This window comes from Astyanax mexicanus, chromosome 5 (genome assembly GCF_023375975.1).
Source record: "Astyanax mexicanus isolate ESR-SI-001 chromosome 5, AstMex3_surface, whole genome shotgun sequence".
Lineage (NCBI taxonomy): Eukaryota > Metazoa > Chordata > Actinopteri > Characiformes > Acestrorhamphidae > Astyanax > Astyanax mexicanus.
Window position 1 is genome coordinate 9,075,265 of NC_064412.1, and position 22,236 is coordinate 9,097,500.

At 37.0% G+C, this 22,236-nt stretch overlaps 1 protein-coding gene and 1 long non-coding RNA gene across 2 annotated transcripts in view; one reads left to right on the plus strand and one right to left on the minus strand.

The window, feature by feature from the left end:
• Nucleotides 1–22,236, minus strand: part of kif5ab (kinesin family member 5A, b) — an 86,659-nt gene that overhangs the window by 50,318 nt on the left and 14,105 nt on the right. The window contains exons 2-7 of the mRNA XM_007253410.4: nt 7,394–7,481; nt 5,666–5,739; nt 5,468–5,572; nt 4,298–4,346; nt 1,461–1,516; nt 1,008–1,095 (exon numbers count right to left, since the gene is read on the minus strand). Of these exons, the coding sequence (XP_007253472.3) occupies nt 1,008–1,095; nt 1,461–1,516; nt 4,298–4,346; nt 5,468–5,572; nt 5,666–5,739; nt 7,394–7,481 (460 nt within the window). The remainder of the gene's footprint in view (nt 1–1,007; nt 1,096–1,460; nt 1,517–4,297; nt 4,347–5,467; nt 5,573–5,665; nt 5,740–7,393; nt 7,482–22,236) is intronic.
• LOC125802260 (uncharacterized) lies at nt 10,471–11,283 on the plus strand. The gene is made up of 3 exons (XR_007439285.1): nt 10,471–10,581; nt 10,662–10,741; nt 10,822–11,283. It is a non-coding gene; the product is annotated as an uncharacterized LOC125802260 (long non-coding RNA).

The window sequence follows — 22,236 nt, forward strand, 5'->3', positions numbered from 1 at the left end:
ATAGTCACATATTTATATTATTTATATTACATATACATGCATGGCCACAAAAAAGTCACACTCTAATATTTCATTGGACGACCTTTAGCTTTGATTGCAGCACACATTCACTGTGGCATTATTTCGATAAACTTCTGCAATGTCACACAATTTATTTTCAGCAGTATTGATGATGGTAGAGTCTGACCGCTGCCCAAAGCCTTCTACATCCAGCACATCCCAAAGATTCTCAATGAGATTAAGATCCATGTGTGAAAATGATGATCTCATGCTCCCTGAACCCTGAACTCTTTCACAATTGCAGCCCCATGAATCCTGACATTGTTATCTTGGAATATGCCCGTGCCATCAGAGAAGAAAAAAAAATCTATTGATGGAATAACCTGGTCTATATTCAGTATATTCAGGTACTCAGCTGACCTCATTCTTTCAGCACAGACTTGCAGACCAACTGCATATACATATAGGTACATCTAGCATTTTTTATTTTTGCTCTGTTCATTATTTATTGACTGTTTGCACCACTGCAAACACTGTTATACCACAGTTTATATACACCTTGTATATCTACTGTATATATACTTCTACATTTTCTCTGAGTGTATTTACTGTACTGTATGTTGTATATGTGTTGTCAATAAAGTATCAATCTGTCGGTCTTTCTGTCTGTCTATCTATTTTTCTCTAGTGGCCATATATGTCAGAGAGTCTCAGAGAGAATAGTGTGCTTAGGGTCACTCCATTAATCAGTATAATGCTAGCCTGTATGGATGTCTGATAGCTGATATAACAGTACTGGCAGTTAGTGTTCTCCTCTAAGCGTGTTCAGCTGTACAATCATGTTGCTTTAGTGAGAGTTTGAAAATATGAGGTTGGCTGGCTATAAATGTCTCACATTATACTGCCTATAGAAAACCATGTTTATTTTCCTTAAAATTATTTTTCTGGGTTCTGCTTTCTATGAATAACTGTTTACATTAGCGAGACATGAGCATGAAGAATCTTACTGGTAACAGCCACGTGACGGTTAGACTTCCCTTCATCTATCACATCCATCACCTCCTCAGGACTGGAGACGAAGCGCTCTGTACAGCCCTGTCTCACACACATGCATGAACACACACACACACACACACACACACACACAAACACACACAGTGCAGAGTTCAACGTAGTGCAGAAGAGTGAACAGAAGCTGAGGTCATACCTGTCTGTCAGACACAGATTTATCTGTTAGATTTATTCTGACAGTTTTTAAAGTCGTGTCATTGCTCACACTGCTTCCTCCTGTTTCTCCTGCCACAAAAATGCTTGATAGAATTTGGTATGTATACTGTATATGTGCGCTGTCACACATCTGAGTCAGGCCTGCATATGCTTGTTGCTATTTATATTATTATGCGAGTCATGCTTCCCGTCCAAAATGTCCCTGCGGCCTGTCGGCTCTCGTTCCAGCTTACCTTAACATACGGCACCCTGTTCTTATCTTCATGCACTGACAGGTTGGTCTTACTCACTGGGAAAGAGCGAAAGGAAGGAAGAGAGAGAGAAAGATAAAGAAAGAGGGAGAGAAAAAACAGAGGGATGTAGAGGGAAAACAGCTCTCATCAGATTTCTCAGCTCTTGACAGTCTCTGGGGGGGAAACACAGGAACCATATGATGGAGAAAAGAGGCGGCGTAAGACTGAAAAACTAAATCAGGCAAAGGAGTGGAGAGGAAATTCAATAAGCAAACAAAATCGAGTCGACAGAACGACAGGAGAAAAAGGGAGAGAAATAATGAGGCTTCAGAATCACAGCAGTAGGGAAGCAAACATTTGATTTCATTTCATTAGATATGATAACTTTTACCAATACAGCAAAAATAAAGAGTTATTTATAGAGCACTGTGGTCTTAAGCTAATACACTAAACAAAAAAAACAACACAACAAAATAGTAATATGATATTTTGCATTATAGTGAACTATAAATTAACATATGGTATTTCAAGTTTCTGACCCTATTTAAATTCAGTATTATTATTTATAAACTAGATAATAATAAATGCATTCCTAGACCCTAGTTATTATAGTTTTTCCTACTTAGATTTCTTTCCAAATTAGCTGTATTTCTTAAGACATAAAAAATATTATCTGATAAAATACGGCTTAGCATAAGCCCACCGACTCCACCCTCTCCTGCCCAACAGTCCTTAGCATCACTAGAATTCTGATAACTGATATACAGTTTGCCTGTAAATCGACCCCTGTCTGCCTTTTGGATTGTGTTTTTGGGAATAAAGATCTGTCTGTGACTGCATCCAGTTTCATTATCTGTTTGTGGTAAGACTTTGAAATGATCAATATTCATATATTCCTTAACTCATGAATACATTACGTATTACTGATATAATGGACATTGAAAGTCCAGAGTTTGAGAATACCGGTACATTTTCATTCGACACTCCATATAATACCCTATAAACAAAAGATTTCTTGCAATTATCATTTTAGTTCTAGAGAGTTTCAGAGAATGGCCTTTAAATATAGGGGCAGAGTCCATATGGGCTTCCCTGGGGTCCTAAGCACAATTCTGATATGAGGCCCTCCTACCTGAACTATCCAAATATCACCAATCACATCCATATACTGTGTGTACACTCCTCCTAGAGGTACCCTATAAAGTGGCTTAAAAAACTCAACTACACCTGAGCTTGAGGTAACAAACAGATGGCCGAACATTCTCCTTGTCTGGATTGTCTGGTAAACAGCAGAATTCCTGGATCCATCTATTAAAGCAAGTTGTCCAGCAGCCCCAGACCATCACAGTACCACCACCATGTTTTACATTCAGTGTGATGTTCTTTTTCAGAAATGATGTGTTAGTTTTACGCCAGATGAAATGGGACACACACCTTCCAAAAAGTTATACTTTTGTCACGTCAGTCCACAAAATATTTACCTAAAGTCCTGGGGATCATCATGATGTTAGTTGGTAAATGTGAGACGGGTCATTTTGGTCAGTAGTGTTTTTTGCCTTGAAACGCTTCCATGGAAAGCATTTTTCACCCAGTCTCTTCCTTATTATTACATCATTAACAGTTAACTGAGGTGGAGTTTACTGGAGAACCATGCTTCCTCTAATCTTAGTTTTTTCTAGATCTATAGTTTTGTTATTTATCTTCGTCTTCTGACCGATAGGGGATAATTATCTCTTATTGAAGTAAAGGGGACACAGGTGTCCTTTGTTCATTTGTGGAGCCCTACGCAGCTTGCTAAACTCTAACTCAAACTAATTCAAACAGAGCTTTTCCTTCGCTTGCTAAAATCTGTTAACTAGCTGACTAAGAAGCTCTCTGAGAAGGTTTGAACAATGAATCGATGTATTACTTCAATACTGATATAATGGACAGGGACAGCTCCAGACTGCAACCTGCACCCTCACTGCCTGATAGTCTCAGCAGTTTAATACTGATGATGAAACGGCACATCCTGACAACGTGGGACTTTTACACTCCCTGCACACAAACTCAAACAGTCATCAAATCCAAAATCCAGAACTGTGTTTCAACAAAATCGGGTCAGACAGGACTGGATCCCAACATCCGCCACCGCTGAATGAAATATACATATTTTAATATTTTAAAATCTGAATAAGAGTTTAAAAAAGCAACCTTTCTCTTCTTTATCTCTCTCTTTTTTATTCCTCTCACTCCCTCTCTCTCTCTACACTCTCTCTCTCACTTTCTTCTTTCTCTTTCTCAGCTAACACTGTTAGAACGTTCAATCTGTCAGTTTTCTGGATGTTCTTAGAACTTTTTTGACATATTTTGGTATTTTGATATTGATATTCCGGAATTTGTTAGTGCATTCTTAGATTTGGAATGCTACTTTTAACGTTTATGATGTTACTATTCGTCTAGCTGGGAACGTTATGTAAGAAACGTTCTAATAATTTTGTGATGCAAACCATTAATGTCACACATTTAGACGTTCCTAGGAGATTATTACTGTAACGTTACAGACTAACCTTTTTGGAACCTTATTCAAACATTAGTAAACGTCCTTATAATGTTTTCTATTAGCTGTGTTCCTGCCCGTGAGTGTAAATATGAGTGTGTGTGTGTGTTTGACTCAAAGCCAGATGAGCAGCTCTGTTCTGTCACAGCACTTTATCTCAACTCATTATTACCATAATACAACATGAACAGTTTCTGCATTTCCATATTTCCGCCTGTTCCACGTCTCTCCTCCGCTTTCTCCCTCTTACTCTCGTGCATAATGAGATTTTACTGATTCCTCTAATACACAAACTCACCATCAAGCAGATCCCGGATTTTATCCATGTAGATTTCAAAATAAGAAACCTGATGAAAAGAAGAGAAAAAGATCAGTGTTGTGCATAAATAAATAGACACATGTGATTTAGCAAATTACCATAAGAATAAGGCTTATAACTGAGCCCTTCCAATGCCCCTTTCATAAACACATTTGGGATACATATAAATAAGAGCCCACTTCAGTTTCTGAATCAGTTTCTCAGATTTTGCTATTTATAGCTATATGTTAGACTAAAATGAACATTGTTGTTTTAATCTATAAACCATGGACAACATTTCACCCAAATTCCAAACTAAAATATTGTCATTTTGAGCATTTATTTGCAGAAAATGAGAAACGGCTAAAATAACAAAAAAGATGCAGAGCTTTCAGGCCTCAAATAATAAGAAAACAACAAGTTCATATTCCTAAAATTTTAAGAGTTCAGAAATCAATATTTGGTGGAATAACCCTGGTTATTAATCACAGTTTTCATGCATCTTGGCAGGTTCCCCTCCACCAGTCTTACACACTGCTTTTGGATAACTTTATGCCATTCCTGGGGCAAAAATTCAAGCAGTTCAGTTTGGTTTGTTGGCTTGTGCTCATCCATCTTACTCTTGATTATATTCCAGAGGTTTTCAATTTGGTAAAATCAAAGAAACTCATCATTTTTAAGTGGTCTCTTATTATTATTATTATTTTTTTAGACAACAGTATTACATTATAAAACTAAAATCTGCTTGATTTAGACCTATATTTCTTTACTCATGAAAGCACTTAAAATAAAATAACTAATAATAATAATAAAAATGGGAGAAATGTGTGATTTATGGTTATTTATTGGAATGACACAATTCATCCAATCAGTATAGGAGACCTAACGAATTGCTACTCATTAAAGCACTCCAACAATGACCAGGACCACAACCAATCCTTTTATATTGCAGTTTGAAGAATCTCCATGTATTCTGGACATTAACAGTGTTCTTGGCATATTTTAATGCATCATGCTATCAGGAACACCTCTACAAAAATCATCATGTATGTGTGCTGGGTCTAGTGTATAACAATCAATGCAAAAGCATACACTTCTCTTGGACTCTGCCTCTTTATTACGGACTTAGACACACATTTCTTTTCGAGCCAACGTCAAATTTCTTTTTACCTTGATATGGAATTCCAGGTTTTCATCCATGGCAAAGATATGGTTGAAGATGTCGTCAGCAATTCTCGGAATAATGCCCATGTTGTTGGGATCATGAAGCTTCCCCTGAGCAAAAAATTAAAGATCTCTCAGCCATGCTAAACGGGTGCAAAGCTACAGTATATACAATAATAAAGACTTAATAAAGACGCTCTTTACCTCCATGGTGTGGGTTTTGCCTGAAGATGTTTGTCCATAAGCAAATATGGTGCCATTGTATCCACCCAGCACGTCTAAAACAAAGGAGGAATTGCTAAAATTCTAATAGGTAAACAACCTATTTCTACAGTGTCTCACAGAAGCAGCTATTCTAGTTGTTTCCTAAGAATTGTGCTGTAATATATTATGCGCTGACTGTAACAGACAAATCAGCAGTTCTTACTGAATTACTCTAATTTTACATATAAGAATAAATAAATAAATAAATAATTTTGCCAAATATATTATAATTATTAGTGTCAATTCAGGATATTTATAAACACAAGCAGCACTTAAATACCCATTGAGCAAACAGAGCCTTAAAACAACGGAAAAAATTCCCTTTTCTCTTGTTATAACACAGTTATGTTAAGAGACAGCCACATGCAATTATTTTTCTTTATACCAGAAGACATTAAGCTGCTCAAAAAATTTAATTAATTGAAAAGTGAATTTGTATATCTTCATTGAATTGTTTAAAATTTTCACAGTGCCTGTTTTTTTTTTTACTTTTTTTTTTAAATGTACAAACTTCAAATCAATTCACACAAGAGTTTTGTATTAGATTAGAGTGTATGTTAGTTGAAAGTATAAGTATTTTGATGATAGTTCATTACATGGCTTATTACTGTGACAGAATACATGAACAGCACCAGGCGGAATCATGAGTAATAAGCTGTATATTCAATACACGACTTTTGACGCAATTTGCGTCAGTGGGGCTCCAAGGGTTAAGCTAAACCAGCCTCTCAGAAAGCGGCAGAGACAAGAGAGAGAGAGAGAGAGAGAGAGAGAGAGAAGGAATGAAAGTGAGAAAGAGAGCGAGAAAGAGAGAGAGAGAAAGAAAGAAAAGGGGGAACAAAAGTAAGAAAGAGAGAGAGGGTGTAGGGGGCAGATAAAGGCAGAACACAGCAACAAATCCTGGCTGAGGTTATCTTCTCTAACCAGCCCATCAACACACATGCATGCACGCACGCACACACACACACGCTTGCACACACACACACACACAAACACACACACACACACACACATACAATTCTGTCTTCTTTCATGGTTTCATTTTCTAACATTATTGTCCCTGTTTGTTGGATTTACAATGTCTACTAATGTCTCTTTCTCTCTCTCTCTCTTTTTCTCTCTCTCTCCTTCTCTGTCCCCTTCTCTCTCTCTCTCTCTCCTTCTCTCTCCCCCTCTTTCTCTCTCTCTCTCTCTCTCTCTCTCTCTCTCTCTCTCTCCCTCTTTCTCTCTCTCGCTCTCTCTCTCTCTCTCCTTCTTTCTCCTACTCCAACCTTTTGAACTAAACCCATTCTGAGAGTGATGTGCTTCTGTATGGCAGGGTTTGACAGACAAACTGAAAAAGACAGAAGACAGAAATAGTGAAAGATATGAAAAAACGAAACTGTGCCTCTCTGACTCATCTAAGCAAGAAAGAAAAAGAAAAAAACTAAACAAAGTTGGAGAAAAGAAGAGAATCTGATAATGAGTGACATGGCCTCATTTTTTTTCAATCTATAATTTATTTACACCATCAGCCATGGCTGCCAAAGACAAGAGGCTGATAGAAGATGTGCCCAGTATCTCTCTGTCTTTACCTCTCTCTCTCTCTCTCTCTCTCTCACTCACACACACACACACACACAAACACACACAAACACAAAGTGCCTAATTCACAGTCTAAACACTAACCTGTAACAATCTGCTTGGCGCAGCTGTTGTAGACCTGCTCTTGTGTGGTGTTGGTTGGAAAGACTCGGTCAAATGCAAAAGACTTCCCCTGCAGGAAACACAAATGAATGTTACAGTGCTATCTTGTCATAGCATGTCAGATTATTGTAATGCATTAGTCTGGAATGATAATTGAACTGTATTTATATTCATTTTTAAGTGAGAATTTAAAAGCTTTTCATTAAAGAAGCATTAAGCTTAAATATCAGAGTAAGCTTAAGTTTAAGCACTGGCATCAGTTTGTGTTTTAGCCTCTGATCCTGAACACTGCCCATTCACTAGTCCTACTTCCAGTTTCCTCATCATTGTGCTGTAGTATATTATGTGCAGACTGTAACAGACAAATCAACAGTTTTCAATGAAATAACTTAAATTTTACCTATAAGAAAAAAAAACATATCTGAACAAATATATTATAATTATCAGTGTCATTTTAGGATATCCATAAACACAAGCAGCACTCAAATACCCACTGAGCAAACAGAGCCTTAAAACAAAGGAAATAAATGATCTGTTCCCATTTCACTTGTTATAACACAGTTATGTTAGGAGACAGCCACATGCTATTATTTTTCTTTATACCAGAAGACATTAAGCTGCTCAAAAATGTCATTATTTGAGATATAAACGCTTCCAGAATTTGTATATCTTCATGGAATTGTTTAAAATTTTACACAGTACCTGTTTTTTTACTTATTTTTGAATGTACAGACTTTTCAGTAATAGTTAGATTACAATTATAATTGAACTGTATTTCTATTAATTTCTTAAGTGTAAATGAAAAAGGTTTTCATTAAAGAAGCAATATGTATCAGCTTAAGCTTAAGCTTAAGTTTAAGCACTGGCATTTGTTTGTGTTTTAGCCTCTGATCCTGAACACTGCCCATTCCCTAGTCCTACTTCCACACCATGGGTTGCCAGGTATGGAACGCAATATTTGGCATCCTTATAAACAAACTTGAATTAAAACAAAATCTGTGCATCTGTGGAGGAGAGAACATTTTAAATGCTGGATATTTAGTACATAATGTTCCTTTGAAAAGAGCAAAAGCTGAAATTAATAACATTGTAACAGTAACATACAATGTTGACCTATCAACAGAACTTGTGATTGGTTTGGGCACCCCTGGTTAAATGTCTGTTATTGTAAATATTTAAGTAATTTCCCCCAAACAAATGTGACATGACTGCCAAAAGACATTTAATGATATTTTAAGTATTTTAATTACAAAGCCTAATAGGAAAGTGTCTGAAACAAAAGTTTGGACACCCTCCATGGCCACTACACATTAACACCCCACTTGGCAGGCATCAGAGCTTGTAAATGCTTTTGTAACCAGCTAAGAGTCCGTAAAATCATTTGGGTGTATTGTTGCCTTTTCCTGCTTGCCAACGGATTATATTTCTATGAGAATTGTACTCAAATATTTGTAGACACCACTTATAATGAATGGATTCAGCTACTTTAAGTTGCACCTATTGCTGACACAGATATCTAAAAGCGCATACACACACAGACCCAGTAGAGAAGTACTGCCAATAGAATATAACTCACTGAAGCAGATACACATGAGCCTTTTGGCACCATACCTAAATAAAGCCCAGCATAGGCTAGAGGGCTATAAAGCAAGAGTTAAAGAGTTCACTAATGCTCTTGTCGTTAAATACAGCCACCTTCTCAAATCAAAGCTCAACATAATGTAGAACGCATTCCTTCCCTAAACAGTAGAAACAGTTACTCCAACAAAATCAGAATAAACTATTTTAATACCCTTTATTTTAGAATAAAAAGTGAACAAGCAGGTGTCTACTTGTAGTGTTATAATGTAATGCAATGTAGTCCATCGTTGCAAAAATAATGCCCCACTGCTTCTTATTTTTCTTCTAATCGCAATTACTAAACAAAACTATGCAGAAATGATCAAATTACGGATTAGCACGGTTTAAAGCCCTGTCACTATGAGCGGGAGGTCTCAGGTTCGAACCCCAGCTCATGCAGCTTTGCCATCAAGCTGCCGGCGTTAGAGGGAGCAAAATTGGACCTGCTCCCTCTGGGTGGGTAGGTGGTGCTCTCTCCCCACATCACTCCTATGGTGATGTCTGCAGCACAGGGCGTCTGTGAGCTGATGTATCAGAGCCGAGTCGCTGCGCTTTGTTGGGGCATTACTAGTGACAGGGGGAGTCCTAATGAGTGGGTTGGGTAATTGGCCGTGTAATTTGGGGAGAAAATGGGAAAAATTAAAAATAAAATTATAAAAAAAAAATAATTACGGATTAGCTAACATTTATTTAGACAGATAAGTTTTTCTGTTTAAAAGAACATTCACAAAGTAAAGTAAAGCCCGTAACACATCGGAACTATGCATTGACATACAAACACAAGAAACTGCATAGATTTCTCAGCTCTATGCATTATGTATTTGGCCAATACTATAATAAATTAAAGCCATATATAGACCATATTTAAGAGCCACTAAACCCTCAACCATATTTTTTTCCATTAATAGCTGAAATGTGTTTCTTTGACAAAATGAAACATACTAGTGCTGCTTAATTTTTTTATAAATGTTTCCTTACCTTTAAAAAATGCTTTTATTGTGGTAATTTCCACCTCTAGAGTGCCCTCTCAGGTTCAACTGTGCTACACATCAAAATATGCAGATCAATCAATCTTACCTGCTTATGTCCAACCATCTGTGTCTCAATGCTATCAGAGGCAGACTGATGCTGCAGCTCAGCCCCTAAACCCACCTACATCACCCAGTGCCCCTCCCAAACTAGCTCTCCAATTTTTTAGCATTTTTCAAATTTGGGCTCAGGGTGGAGTCAGCAAAATCAAGGTGTTTATTTGCCCTTTAAGCCAGAATGCTAAGTTAGCTCGGCTTATGTAAGAGTGCTACACCTTTACAGCAGAAAGACCTCCAGTTTGTAGAGAGGTAGTACACTTAGTAAACTGATAGCAAGCCTGATAAATAATACTGAATCGTTCATTTAATTTCATTCATGCAAAAAAGTAATGAAGTCTGGAGGTGTGTAGTGATGAACTCTTAAGCTACATGAAGTTTGGAGGTGTGTAGTGATGAACTCTTAAGCTACATGAAGTTTGGAGGTGTGTAGTGATGAACTCTGAAGCTACATGAAGTTTGGAGGTGTGCAGTGATGAACTCTGAAGCTACATGAAGTCTGGAGGTGTGTAGTGATGAACTCTAAAGCTACATGAAGTTTGGAGGTGTGTAGTGATGAACTCTTAAGCTACATGAAGTTTGGAGGTGTGTAGTGATGAACTCTGAAGCTACATGAAGTTTGGAGGTGTGTAGTGATGAACTCTGAAGCTACATGAAGTCTGGAGGTGTGTAGTGATGAACTCTGAAGCTACACGAAGTTTGGAGGTGTGTAGTGATGAACTCTTAAGCTACATGAAGTTTGGAGGTGTGTAGTGATGAACTCTGAAGCTACATGAAGTTTGGAGGTGTGTAGTGATGTCGTTCCCAGTCTCTTCCACTGTGTTATAATATCACTGACAGTTGGCTGTGGAATATTTAGTAGTGAGTGGTGAAATTTTCACGACTGGACTTGTTGTACAGGTGCTGCATTCTATCACAGTACCACAGTGCTGGAGTTCACTGAGCTCCTAAAAGCGAACTGTTCTTATACTAATGTTTGTAGGAGCAGTCTGCATGACTAGGTGCTTGGCTTTTTGAACCTGTGGCCAAAGAAGTGATCGGAACATAAGAGAGGTCAATGACTTGGATGAGTGAATGAATACTTTTGGCATTATACAGTCATGTGAAAAAGTTTGGGCACCCCTATTAGTCATAACTAATCATTTTTAGTTCTAAATATTTGGGTGTTTGCAACAGCCATTTCAGTTTGATATATCTAATAACTGATGGACACAGTAATATTTCAGGATTGAAATGAGGTTTATTGTGCTAACAGAAAATGTGTAATATGCATTAAACCAAAATTTGACCGGTGCAAAAGTATGGGACCCTTATCATTTTATTGACTTGAATACTCCTAAATACTTTTTACTGACTTACTGAAGCACAAAATTGGTTTGGTAACCTCATTGAGCTTTGAACTTCATAGCCAGGTGTATCCAATCATGAGAAAAGGTATTTAAATCTATTTGAATCTCCTCTGAAGAGTGGCATCATGGGCTCATCAAAACAACTCTCAAATGATCTAAAAACAAAGATTGTTCAACATAGTTGTTCAGGGGAAGGATACAAAAAGTTGTCGCAAAGATTTAAACCTGTCAATTTCCACTGTGAGGAACATAGTAAGGAAATGAAACAGTGAACAGTCCTTGAACAGTCAAGGACAATCCACAGACCACCTCCAAAGAGTTGCAGCATCATCTTGCTGCAGATGGTGTCACTGTGCATCGGTCAACAATACAGCGCACTTTGCACAAGGAGAAGCTGTATGGGGTCGCCTGAGGTGTGCAAAAACCTCATTTCAATCCTGAAATATTACTGTGTCCATCAGTTATTAGATATATCAAACTGAAATGGCTGTTGCAAACACCCAAATATTTAGAACTAAAAATGATTAAGATTAATAGGGGTGCCCAAACTTTTTCATATGACTGTATTGTGTATCAGGATATTATTTTAGAGCTATATCATCCACTCTTAATGTGAATATACAAAATGTGTATTATGACAATATTCATCATGGCAGTCCAGTTCAAAAAGCCTCTGCTTTACACACGGACAATTAGTCAGAGTTTGTACTGACTGAGAGATCAGAGCTGAGAGCACTGCATCCATAAAAGATGAGGAAGGAGTGCAGGACAGCGAGAAGGGAGAAAGTGAAGAAAGGGAGGAGGAAGGATCGATAGACGGATGGATAGGTTTTCGAAAAGCAGGCTCACAGTAATTGTCTGTGGTTTGCTGGGTCAGTCTAGCAGATGGCCGACACTTGTGCACACGCCCACAGAAGATGTACACATCAGACTTTCAGAGTCACGTGACTCGGACTAGGGTATTGATCAGATATGAGCTGCAGACATCAGGCCCTAACAAACCATTACTGCTATTATCTGCATGAGAGGAATCCAGCTGTCTGCAGCACCGTGCGATTATATTTATTATTCCAGAAAACACTTCTGATACTCAGAAGCTCCCTGTTTATAATTCTAAGGTCGCTAAGCACACACGCACACACACACACACACACACACACACTCCCATCATCAGCTGCTTCGCACTCATTAATTAGTCCCTCTACTTCCTTCTCCACAGGGAAAGCTGCTTTAGGCTCGCCTCACTAAAGCAAAATCACAGCTGAGCTTCAGGGCAAGCTCTCTTTCTCTCTCTCTCTCTCTCTCTGTTTTTCTCACTCGTTCTCGCTTTTTTCTCATTCTCACTCTTTCACACATATTCTCTATATCTTTCTCCTAAATATATCAGTAACACTTTATATTAACTTTCATTAATATACCATTAACTAATTATTAATAACTGTTATTTTTCACATTTTAAGAAGCTAAAAAGTTGCTATTACATTTGTAAACACTAATAAACACATTGGCAACATGAACTGCAATTGATAAACATTTGTCTAATTTAAAATTCGTATTTACTAGCAATTTATTAATGTTCAAATTCTGATGAGTTACTGATTTGCTAACATTTTTAATATAAATGTTCATGCTGATAAATACAGTAAGTGTCATGTGTAAGCATTTGTTAATGTTTAAATTCTGATGAACTACTGCTTTGTTCACGTCTACTGATCATTAGTTAAAATATATTAATGAAAGTTATTATAAAGTGTTACCAATATATCTGCACGTCTCTCTGTTTTTTTATTTTTTATCCTTTCTTTTTTGCTATTTCATTCTCTTTCTCTCTCTTTCTCTGTCTCTCTCACTCTTCGCCTATCTTTCTGTTTTCTCACTTATTATTGCTTTGTCACTTACGCTCGATTTTTCTTACTCTCGTTTTCTCTCTCTCTCTCTCTAAATATATACCTGCATGTCTCTCTTTTTAAAATTCTCACTATGCTACAGTTATTACTGTCTGTCTCAGGGTTTCTCTTTTTCTCACATTCTCTTTAACACTCTTACTTTATTTTTTCTTCTCACTCTCTCTCTCTCTGTCTCAGTTTTTCTTACTCATTCTTGCTTTATCACTCTCAATCGGTTTATTCTGTCTTACTTTTTGCTCTCTTCTTCTCACTACCTCTTTCTGCCTCTCTTTTTTACATTCTTTCTCGCAGTGTCTCTCTCTCAGACACATTCTCTCTCACTGTGAATCCTACATTCTCTCACTCTCTCACTCTATTTTCTCCCCTTTCTAAATATATCTGCATGTATCTCTTTTTTACGTTCTCACTCTGTTACTGTCTTGCTCTCACATTCCACCTCTCTCTTTCTGTCTCTCTCACTGTTTTTTCTTATTGTCTGTCTCCAGGTCTCTCTTTCTCTCTTTTTCCTCACATTCTCTTTAACACTATCATTTTATTTCTTTCTTTTTGTTGTTTCATTCTCTGTCTTTCTCTCTCACTCTCTTTCTTATCACTCTCACTCTCACTTCTTTCTGTCTCACTTCTTGCTCTCTCTTTTTTTCTCATAACCACTTTCTCCCTTTCTCTGTCTCTCTCTCTTTCTCTCACATAGTTTCCTCTCTTACTAGATCTTCCTCTGTGTCTGTTTTTACATCTACCCTATTGTATCTATTTTTGTCTATCTCTTTTCCTCATTTTTATAGCTCTCGTGTCTTACTTTATTTCTTTCTTATTGCTCTCTCTCTCTTATTCACCTTCTTTTTCACATTTCCTTTTACTCTCTATTTTTGTGCCTCTCTTTTTATCTAATTCTCTCTATTACTTTTGTATTGTCTTCTTTTTCTTTACTTATCATTCTTGCATTTTTCTTTCTAGCTCTCATTTTATTTATTCTCATTCTCTCTCTGTGTCACTCAGTCCTTCTCTTTATTTCTTCATGTGTGTGTGTGAGACTCTGTGGGTTCAGTGCTGTGGTTAAGTGTTGGGGTATTTATGGTTATGTAATCAGGAGAAAGTGTTCAGGCTGTGTTTGAGACGTACAGTATATTGTGTTAGACTGCAGCGGACGAGCAAAGCAAGAGTGAGTCCTGCTAATCCAACTGTACCAGCCGGGACACTGTCATGGGGCGATACGCACACACACAGACACACATACACACACACACACACAGACACACACACACTGCTGTACTGAAAGGCTGAGCTTGTGGGTGTAATCTTATCAATATTTGGCCAGACTGTCTTCCCTCTGCTGTGAGAAGGAGCACAATTAAGACAAGAACAAAGTGAGAACTGCTGGTGGAGGAGATGAAAGAAGAGAGAGAGAGAGAGAGAGAGAGAGAGAGAGAGAGAGAAAGAGAGGAGTGTGAAAAAGAGGGAAAAAAAGAAAGATTGTAGAAAGAGAGAGAGGGAGAGAACGAATGAGAGAGAGAGTAAAAAAGAGGGCAGCTGAGCTGAGATTGGGGGATTGGAGGACATGCTCTAATAGCCTCAGACCAACACAACTTTCCTCTGAGAATTCATCCTTCTTTTCAGCACCACACACACACACACACACACACACATACACCACATACACACATCACACAGTTTTCTTTCCCATTTCCCCATATTCCCTAACTACACAACCTTGCTTTTCTGTTTGAAGTCTCTTGCTTGTCTGTTTTTAAAGCTCCTTAAGATCATCAGTCTAATAATCACACGTCCTTCTCGACCACCAGCGGCTCCACCAGTAATGTGCCACAATTACTTCTCAATGCCTCTTATCAGAACTAGAGCAATTAGCTCCCTATCTATGTGGAGCACCCTGCATTATTAATCAGACCCCGATTGAGAGAAAGAGGGAGAGAGAGAGAGAGAGAGAGAGAGAGAGAGAGAGAGAGAGGGAGAGAGCAATGTGATTTACAGTGTGACAAGACTGTGTTGTGAGAACGTAAAATGCTCAGTTTCATCATTCATCTACTCTAAAGCTTTGTTCTGAATTAATGAAACATTCTGGTGCAATTTATTAATTCACAGAGGCTTTCATGTGATTTTATTTCCTTTCAAATCATCAGTTTCTGTGTTTTCTCCCTTTGTCTCTTTGAAAATTACGGGAAATTTGAATAATATGTATTATTTGTGAGTTTTCCAAGAAAATGTCACCTCTTGTTGCTGTATTGACTACTACTGCTAGGAAACTTCTAGAAAGGAGAATAAGTGTCTGAAATGTAAGTAATGTTGCGTATTCAGACAAGATTTTAAGACAGGAAAGCACCCACACTAAAATCTATGTTATATAAAAAAGTGTATAATATAGTATATGTAATATAATATATAATATGTAATATATTTGTATTATACATGAGTTGAGTGAACTTACCAGTCAGTACAACTCAATAAAATGAGTTCAGAGAACTTTAACCTGAAAACTTAAAATGTTTGTAGAGCCAACAAAAACTTTTATTACACTTCGCATGTGTGTTGGTTTATACTGCTTTCCCATAGGCTCCTGGCACAATATATTTGCATATTGGTCGTGTCCTCCCCCTTTACTTACATATTTGGACTGCCATGTTGGCAAAAGCTACATCACCTTCTTTTGGATGTGCATTAGTATTTTATATATATATATATATTGGGTAGCTGCCAGGCCTCAGTGTTGTAGGCTGTAAGAGCAAGTTACCGCTATACTGTGTTGCTAAGATGTGCTGTATGTTGGCCTGGTGCTGCTGTGTTCACCAGTTTTCACTCTTGTGAGATTACTGAGCTCTTTATTTTAGGAGACCCATTTGATCAGCAGAAGACTTATACTAAAGTATAATTTGTCTTTTTTCTGATCTCACTGTTGTCAAGGAGAAACTACTTATACATTTTTTTTAATTAGTTTATCGTTATGCTTATAAACTAATGTTTTATGTTTTGATTGTTATGTTTTTAGTTCATTATTTTTCATTTTATCATTTCTTATCATGCTTATCATTTTACTTTACTTTTACTATTATCTTTTTCTTTGTTTTATATTTTTTAAATTCTTTACTTTTTATGTTTCAATTTTATGTTTTTTCAATTTTACATACATTTTATTCATATATATTAAATGTTGATTTAAAATTAGTATTTCATTTATTTATTTATTATTTCTTACTATTTTATTCTTTATTATTCCTACTTTCTTATTAAATGTTTTCAATCACTTTTATACTGTAATGCTCAGCAACATTATAAATGTGGGTCACTCTCAATGTTTTCTGGAATGAATTGATTGATTGATTGATTGATTGATTGATTGGTTGATTTATTGATTGATTGATTGATTGATTGATTGATTGATTGATTGATTGATTGATATTAAGGAGATCTTCTTTTCAATGTTTTTCTTTTCTATGGTCTGACTTTACGAGGTGGGGAAGTTTTAGTAAAATAAAAAATCCCTTGTTTCTCAGCAACTGCAATTATGTGAACAAATCAGATATGTACACATTATAAACACTTATTACTGGATAATACTTTTGCTTATCTAATGCTCTTTGTTTGGTTTGTTTGTAGTAATTGTACTAGTTTTCTGTTGGAAACAGAAAAGCAGATGTAGCTAATTGGGGAAAAAGGCGTATTTTCCTTGGTGGGTGTACTGTTTCTGAAATCATATAGTATTTATGAGCTCTAAAGTCATATTAAGAAATTTTTAAGGTGGACTTTTTCTTGTAATAACTCTTCCCTTATGGCTAGACAAGTGCAAGACAAGTAAAAGAGAGGGCAAAAGGGCAAGAGAAACAAAAAAAGGAGGAAAAGGAATGAGAGAATGGTGAGGAGAGCTGAGGTTAGAATCGCAAGGAAAGCAATTCAGACTGTGACAGATCCTGAGCAAGCATTCAGAAACACTGGTGCTCACAATCACACACACACACACACACACACAACTCAAACCTAGATTGTCCTCAGTCTCCACTGAACAGTCCAGTTGTGTGAGTCTCAGGCCACCTGCAGCTGATATTTTGCAGACCACAACACAGCAGGAACACAACAACCAGTTTCAGCCGACTGTGAGGAACTCAGCAATTAAGGTGAAAAAGCCGAACTGACAGTGGCTTCAAACAGAGACCAACACAAGATGCAGAGAGGAGCCTGAAGCTGTTTAGAACACACTGGACTGTGTGCACGTGCACGGGCATGTGCACTGTTATACTCACACACATACACACACACACACACACACACCCGGCACAGCACTGAGGACTAATGAGCGAGCGTCAAAGCATGACGGGTAAACTGGCTCAAGGTTCTCGATGGAAGCATGAAGGAGAAAAATGAAGAGGCTCAGAGCTTTCTGTAGCAATCAATTTAATAACACTGTTAATCTACTGCTGAGAAACCAGTCTACCAACTAATGTTTCATTCATTTTTCAAAAGCTGCTCAGCTTTAAAATGAGCTGTATATAATTAAAGCTCTTCACTTAAAGCAACTTTACATTTTCTGAACGTTACAGTTAATGTTCTTAGAACGTTTTCTTAGAAAGAACCTTCCTTATAGACACATACACCGTCTGGCCAAAAAAAAAAATCAGTCGTCACCTGGATTTAAGTAAGTAAATGATGTGGGGTTGGTTGATGCTGCAGTTGGTCTGCAGGTTTAGGTTCAGCAAAAGTATGTGCTGAAAGAATGAGGTCAGCTGACTACCTGAATATACTGAATATAGACCAAGTTGTTCCATCAATGGATTTTTTTAAACATATTTCTAGAGGACAATGTCAGGATTCATGTGGCTGGAATTGTGAAAGAGTTTCAGGGTTCAGGGAGCATGAGATCATCATCATTTTCACACATGGATTGAGAGAGAGTTCACCACAGAGTCCAGACCTTAACCTCATTGAGAATCTTTGGGATGTGCTGGATGGAGAAGAGCTGCTTTGTGCAGTGGTCAGACTCTACCATCATCAATGCTGCTGCAAAATCTTGGTGAAAAATTAATGTAATACTAGATTGAAATAAATCTTGTGACACTGCTGAAGATTATCGAAACAATGCCACAGTGAATGTGTGCTGTAATCAAAGTTAAAGGCGGCCGAAACAAATATTGACCTTTTTTTTGGTCAGGCAGTGTGTATATATATATATATATATATTTTTTTTTTTTTTTTTTTACCTACATCATTGAAAGAACAAGCAACATACAAACTCATACATAAACCATAACAATATTAATATTAATCAAATAAATGAACATTTTAAGACTATAAGTAATAAGTTATTAAGAATTACAAAATAAATACATAAAAATACTAATAATATATGAAAGTAAATATATTTTATTGATCAGAATCTGTTAAAGAAAACCATAGTACACTGAAATCATAGTTATTGACAAACTGAAGATAGGTTGACCATAATTCTACTTTAATATTACGAAAAATCTTTACAATTTCCTATTCTATTTTATCCAACTATTCCTGAACTTTATTCCTGACCTGACCAAAAACAAACTAAGGAAACCTGTCTTTCTTTACATTTAAGACAAAGTAACAAAGTAATGCGGCTGAACTATTTAAAGCATGCCTCTGACTGAAAGACTTATGCACCCTATGTATAGTATGGAGCTGAACTGCTTTTGTGCAAATAATTAATCATATCAAATCACATCAAATTTATTTATATAGCGTTTTTTTTACAAATGATGTCACAAAGCAGCTTTACAGAACAAAGAATGCTTTCACAGTATTTTATTATAAAATACTCACTCTGTTCTGTATAGAATGTAAAACTGTGTGGTGCATAGCTAACAAGGTTTAGCAGCAGCCAGCCTGAAGTCTAAATTTAACAGAACAGTGTCAGAGGCAGCATAAGCAAATCTATTTGAGATTATGTAATTACTCAACACAGTTTGAGGCGAGCGTGCAGTGATGTAGGCACGCAGTTTTGTGATACTGATTGCTAAAGGCATCTTCAATTAGCTGTTTTATACATTAGCCTTGAAGCTCCAGAGCAAAACTTAAGAAGTAAATTTAAAAAGCCAAATAATATGCAACAGTGCATCACACAATATGCTGTACACTGGCAGTCAAAAGAACTGCTCAGATGCACATACAGCTCCAGACAAATGAAGAGATCACATATTCATAAAGTTTAAAGAGTTCAGAAATCAATATTTGGTGGAATAACCCTGGTTTTTAATCACAGTTTTCATGCATCTTGGCATGTTCTCAGACAAACCAAGTTTCCCTGAAGCTGTGGGAGTCTCCCGCATTTCGGTAGTGGCTCCCTGATGCCCGCGAGTCACATATAATCTCCCGGAATTCAGAACGAGTGCCCCAAACGCACACACAGGCCACAGACTTTTTTCTCTAATCGCGTGTGGGAAGGAGAGAGAGAGAACATAGAGGGTTCTGACTGGCCTGTTCTCTGCAAAGAGTCTGTGAGACAGCCAATCAGTTTTTAGTGTGGGCGGGCAGTGTTCCCCCCCCCCCCCCTTCCAGACGGGAATTGTTCAGTGAGAGAAAGCAGATCATGGCGGAGGCAATATTAATAATTATTGTAATATGATATGAAATGTTTATGATGTTGTGCAATTTTTTGTGATATTGTAACTGTCATTTTTTTTTCAAATAAAGGCTTTTTTTCCAAAAAAAGATACAACTAATTTCACCTCTGAATACTCTTAATTTAATTTAAAAAAAGTATCCTTTGGTGTGTGTGCAATTTTTTTTTGTTTGTTTGTTTTTTGGTGGTGGTGGGGGGGGGGGGGTGTTGGTATGGTAACCTCCCTGAAATCAACTTTTGTAACTTGGGATGTCTGTGTTCTCCTCCACCAGTCTTACACACTGCTTTTGGATAACTTTATGCCTTTACTCCTGGTGCAAAAATCCAAGCAGTTCAGCTTGGTTTGATGGCTTGTGATCATCCATCTTCCTCTTGATTTTATTCCAGAGTTTTTTAATTGGGTAAAAATAAAGAAACTCATCATTTTTAAGTGGTATTTTTTTTTCCAGAGCTGTAGTTGTGTTCATTTAAATGTACCATCAGTATCACACAAACAGCTCAACCACCTTAATGGCAGCATTGAGGGATATTTCTTTTTGTCATTTCTTGTTTTCCCTTAATTCGGGGAAGAAGATTTATATCACTTTAGGACACGCTTTACACATACATTTCACAAGCTAAAAAATATACAAACCTCACTGAAAGTGAAGGAAGCATGTGGACTTGTGCTGTAAAGTATTGAAGTCACACAAGCATTTGTCTACATCACCAAAGTAATACAATTCAGTTTGAGACATGTTGAGGCCAGAGATTTATTGATACAGTGGATTAATTGTCAGTATTACAGGTCAGTGGAGCATCCACATGATTTTAAAGCTGTTATTTTAGATTAAAATGCTGCAATAGGCTGTTTAAATCATGCTTGTTCCTCTACATATCCCACCAAATACTATACTTTTTAGTTGTGAATAGTGTTGTTGTAAAACATTTAATTTTTCACCAAGATCTTGCAGCAGCATTGATGATGGTAGAGTCTGACCGCTGCACAAAGCAGCTCTTCTCCATCCAGCACATCCCAAAGATTCTCAATGAGGTTAAGGTCTGGACTCCTGGTAATATAACCAGAGAGGATAACCTGGTCTATATTCAGTATATTCAGGTAGTCAGTTGACCTCATTCTTTCAGCACATACTGTTGCTGAACCTAGACCTGCAGACCAACTGCAGCACCAACCCCACATCATTTACTTACTTAAATTAATTCATTTTGGCCAGGCAGTGTACTTTCTCATTTCATGAACACACAATCCCTAAGATAGGGGAAAGAAATCACTACAGTGAACACTGATAGAAAGCTGTGGTTTAAAAGGGTTCAAATTACTGTATACTTATAAAATCTCATTTTGAGGAATCAGTTTGATTATTAGTACACAGCAAAAACAGAAAACTTGAAATTTCAGAGTTAAACAGCTGAGAGTTGATTTTCAATCTCAAAGTGTAATTTAAACTCTTTCAGTGTTAAATGGTGTTCAGTGTTGGAGTTATTTAACAGAGTTGAATATTTCAGTGTTAATCCCACTAAACCTAGTAAATACTGGCCAACTCCACAGAGATTTAATTAAACTCCGCCCAGTTAAACATGTTTTTGCATAATGGGTGTGTCCCCCAGATCCTAACTTACCATCAGTGTGAAATCTTGCCCACCAGGGCTAACTTCCATTGGGTGTTGTGTTATATTTTGTTTAATGGTTGTTTGTCTATATATTGTAGTGGTAATGCACTAAGAAATACAATGGAAAATTACACGCTAACCTGTCCTGAATAATAATTAAATAATAAAAAGTCATATCAATTAACTAATCTTCTTCTCATTTATATTTTTTTAAAACTCTTTTTAGAGTTAGTGTAACAAGTTAGAAAGTAAAAGAAATACAAATGTGAGTTAAAAGGGAACTCTGGCAAGATGTTAAATGTTTAACCATTTTGAAAGTGTTGATTTAACTCTAAAGAGTGTGGACCTATATAAACTCTGAAAAAGAGTTAAAATCAACTCTGTGGGAGTTAATTTAACACTTGCCTTTTTGCTGTGTAACAGACACAATATCTGTGTAGAATAGAGCTAACCATGTTCCTGCCTTGTTGCCATAAAACGTAAAAAAGGTGCAATGGCCAGCATTTTAAAATAAAGTCCTTGTGCTCTGTTTGGCCTCACCAGACAGCGTATGATGTGCTCTTGACAGTGCTGTCAGATTCAAATAGACTGCATAAATAGTGCTTGAAATATAATAGTGTGAGGCAGTCGTCAGGGTCAGAGGCGGACCTGTACGCTACTG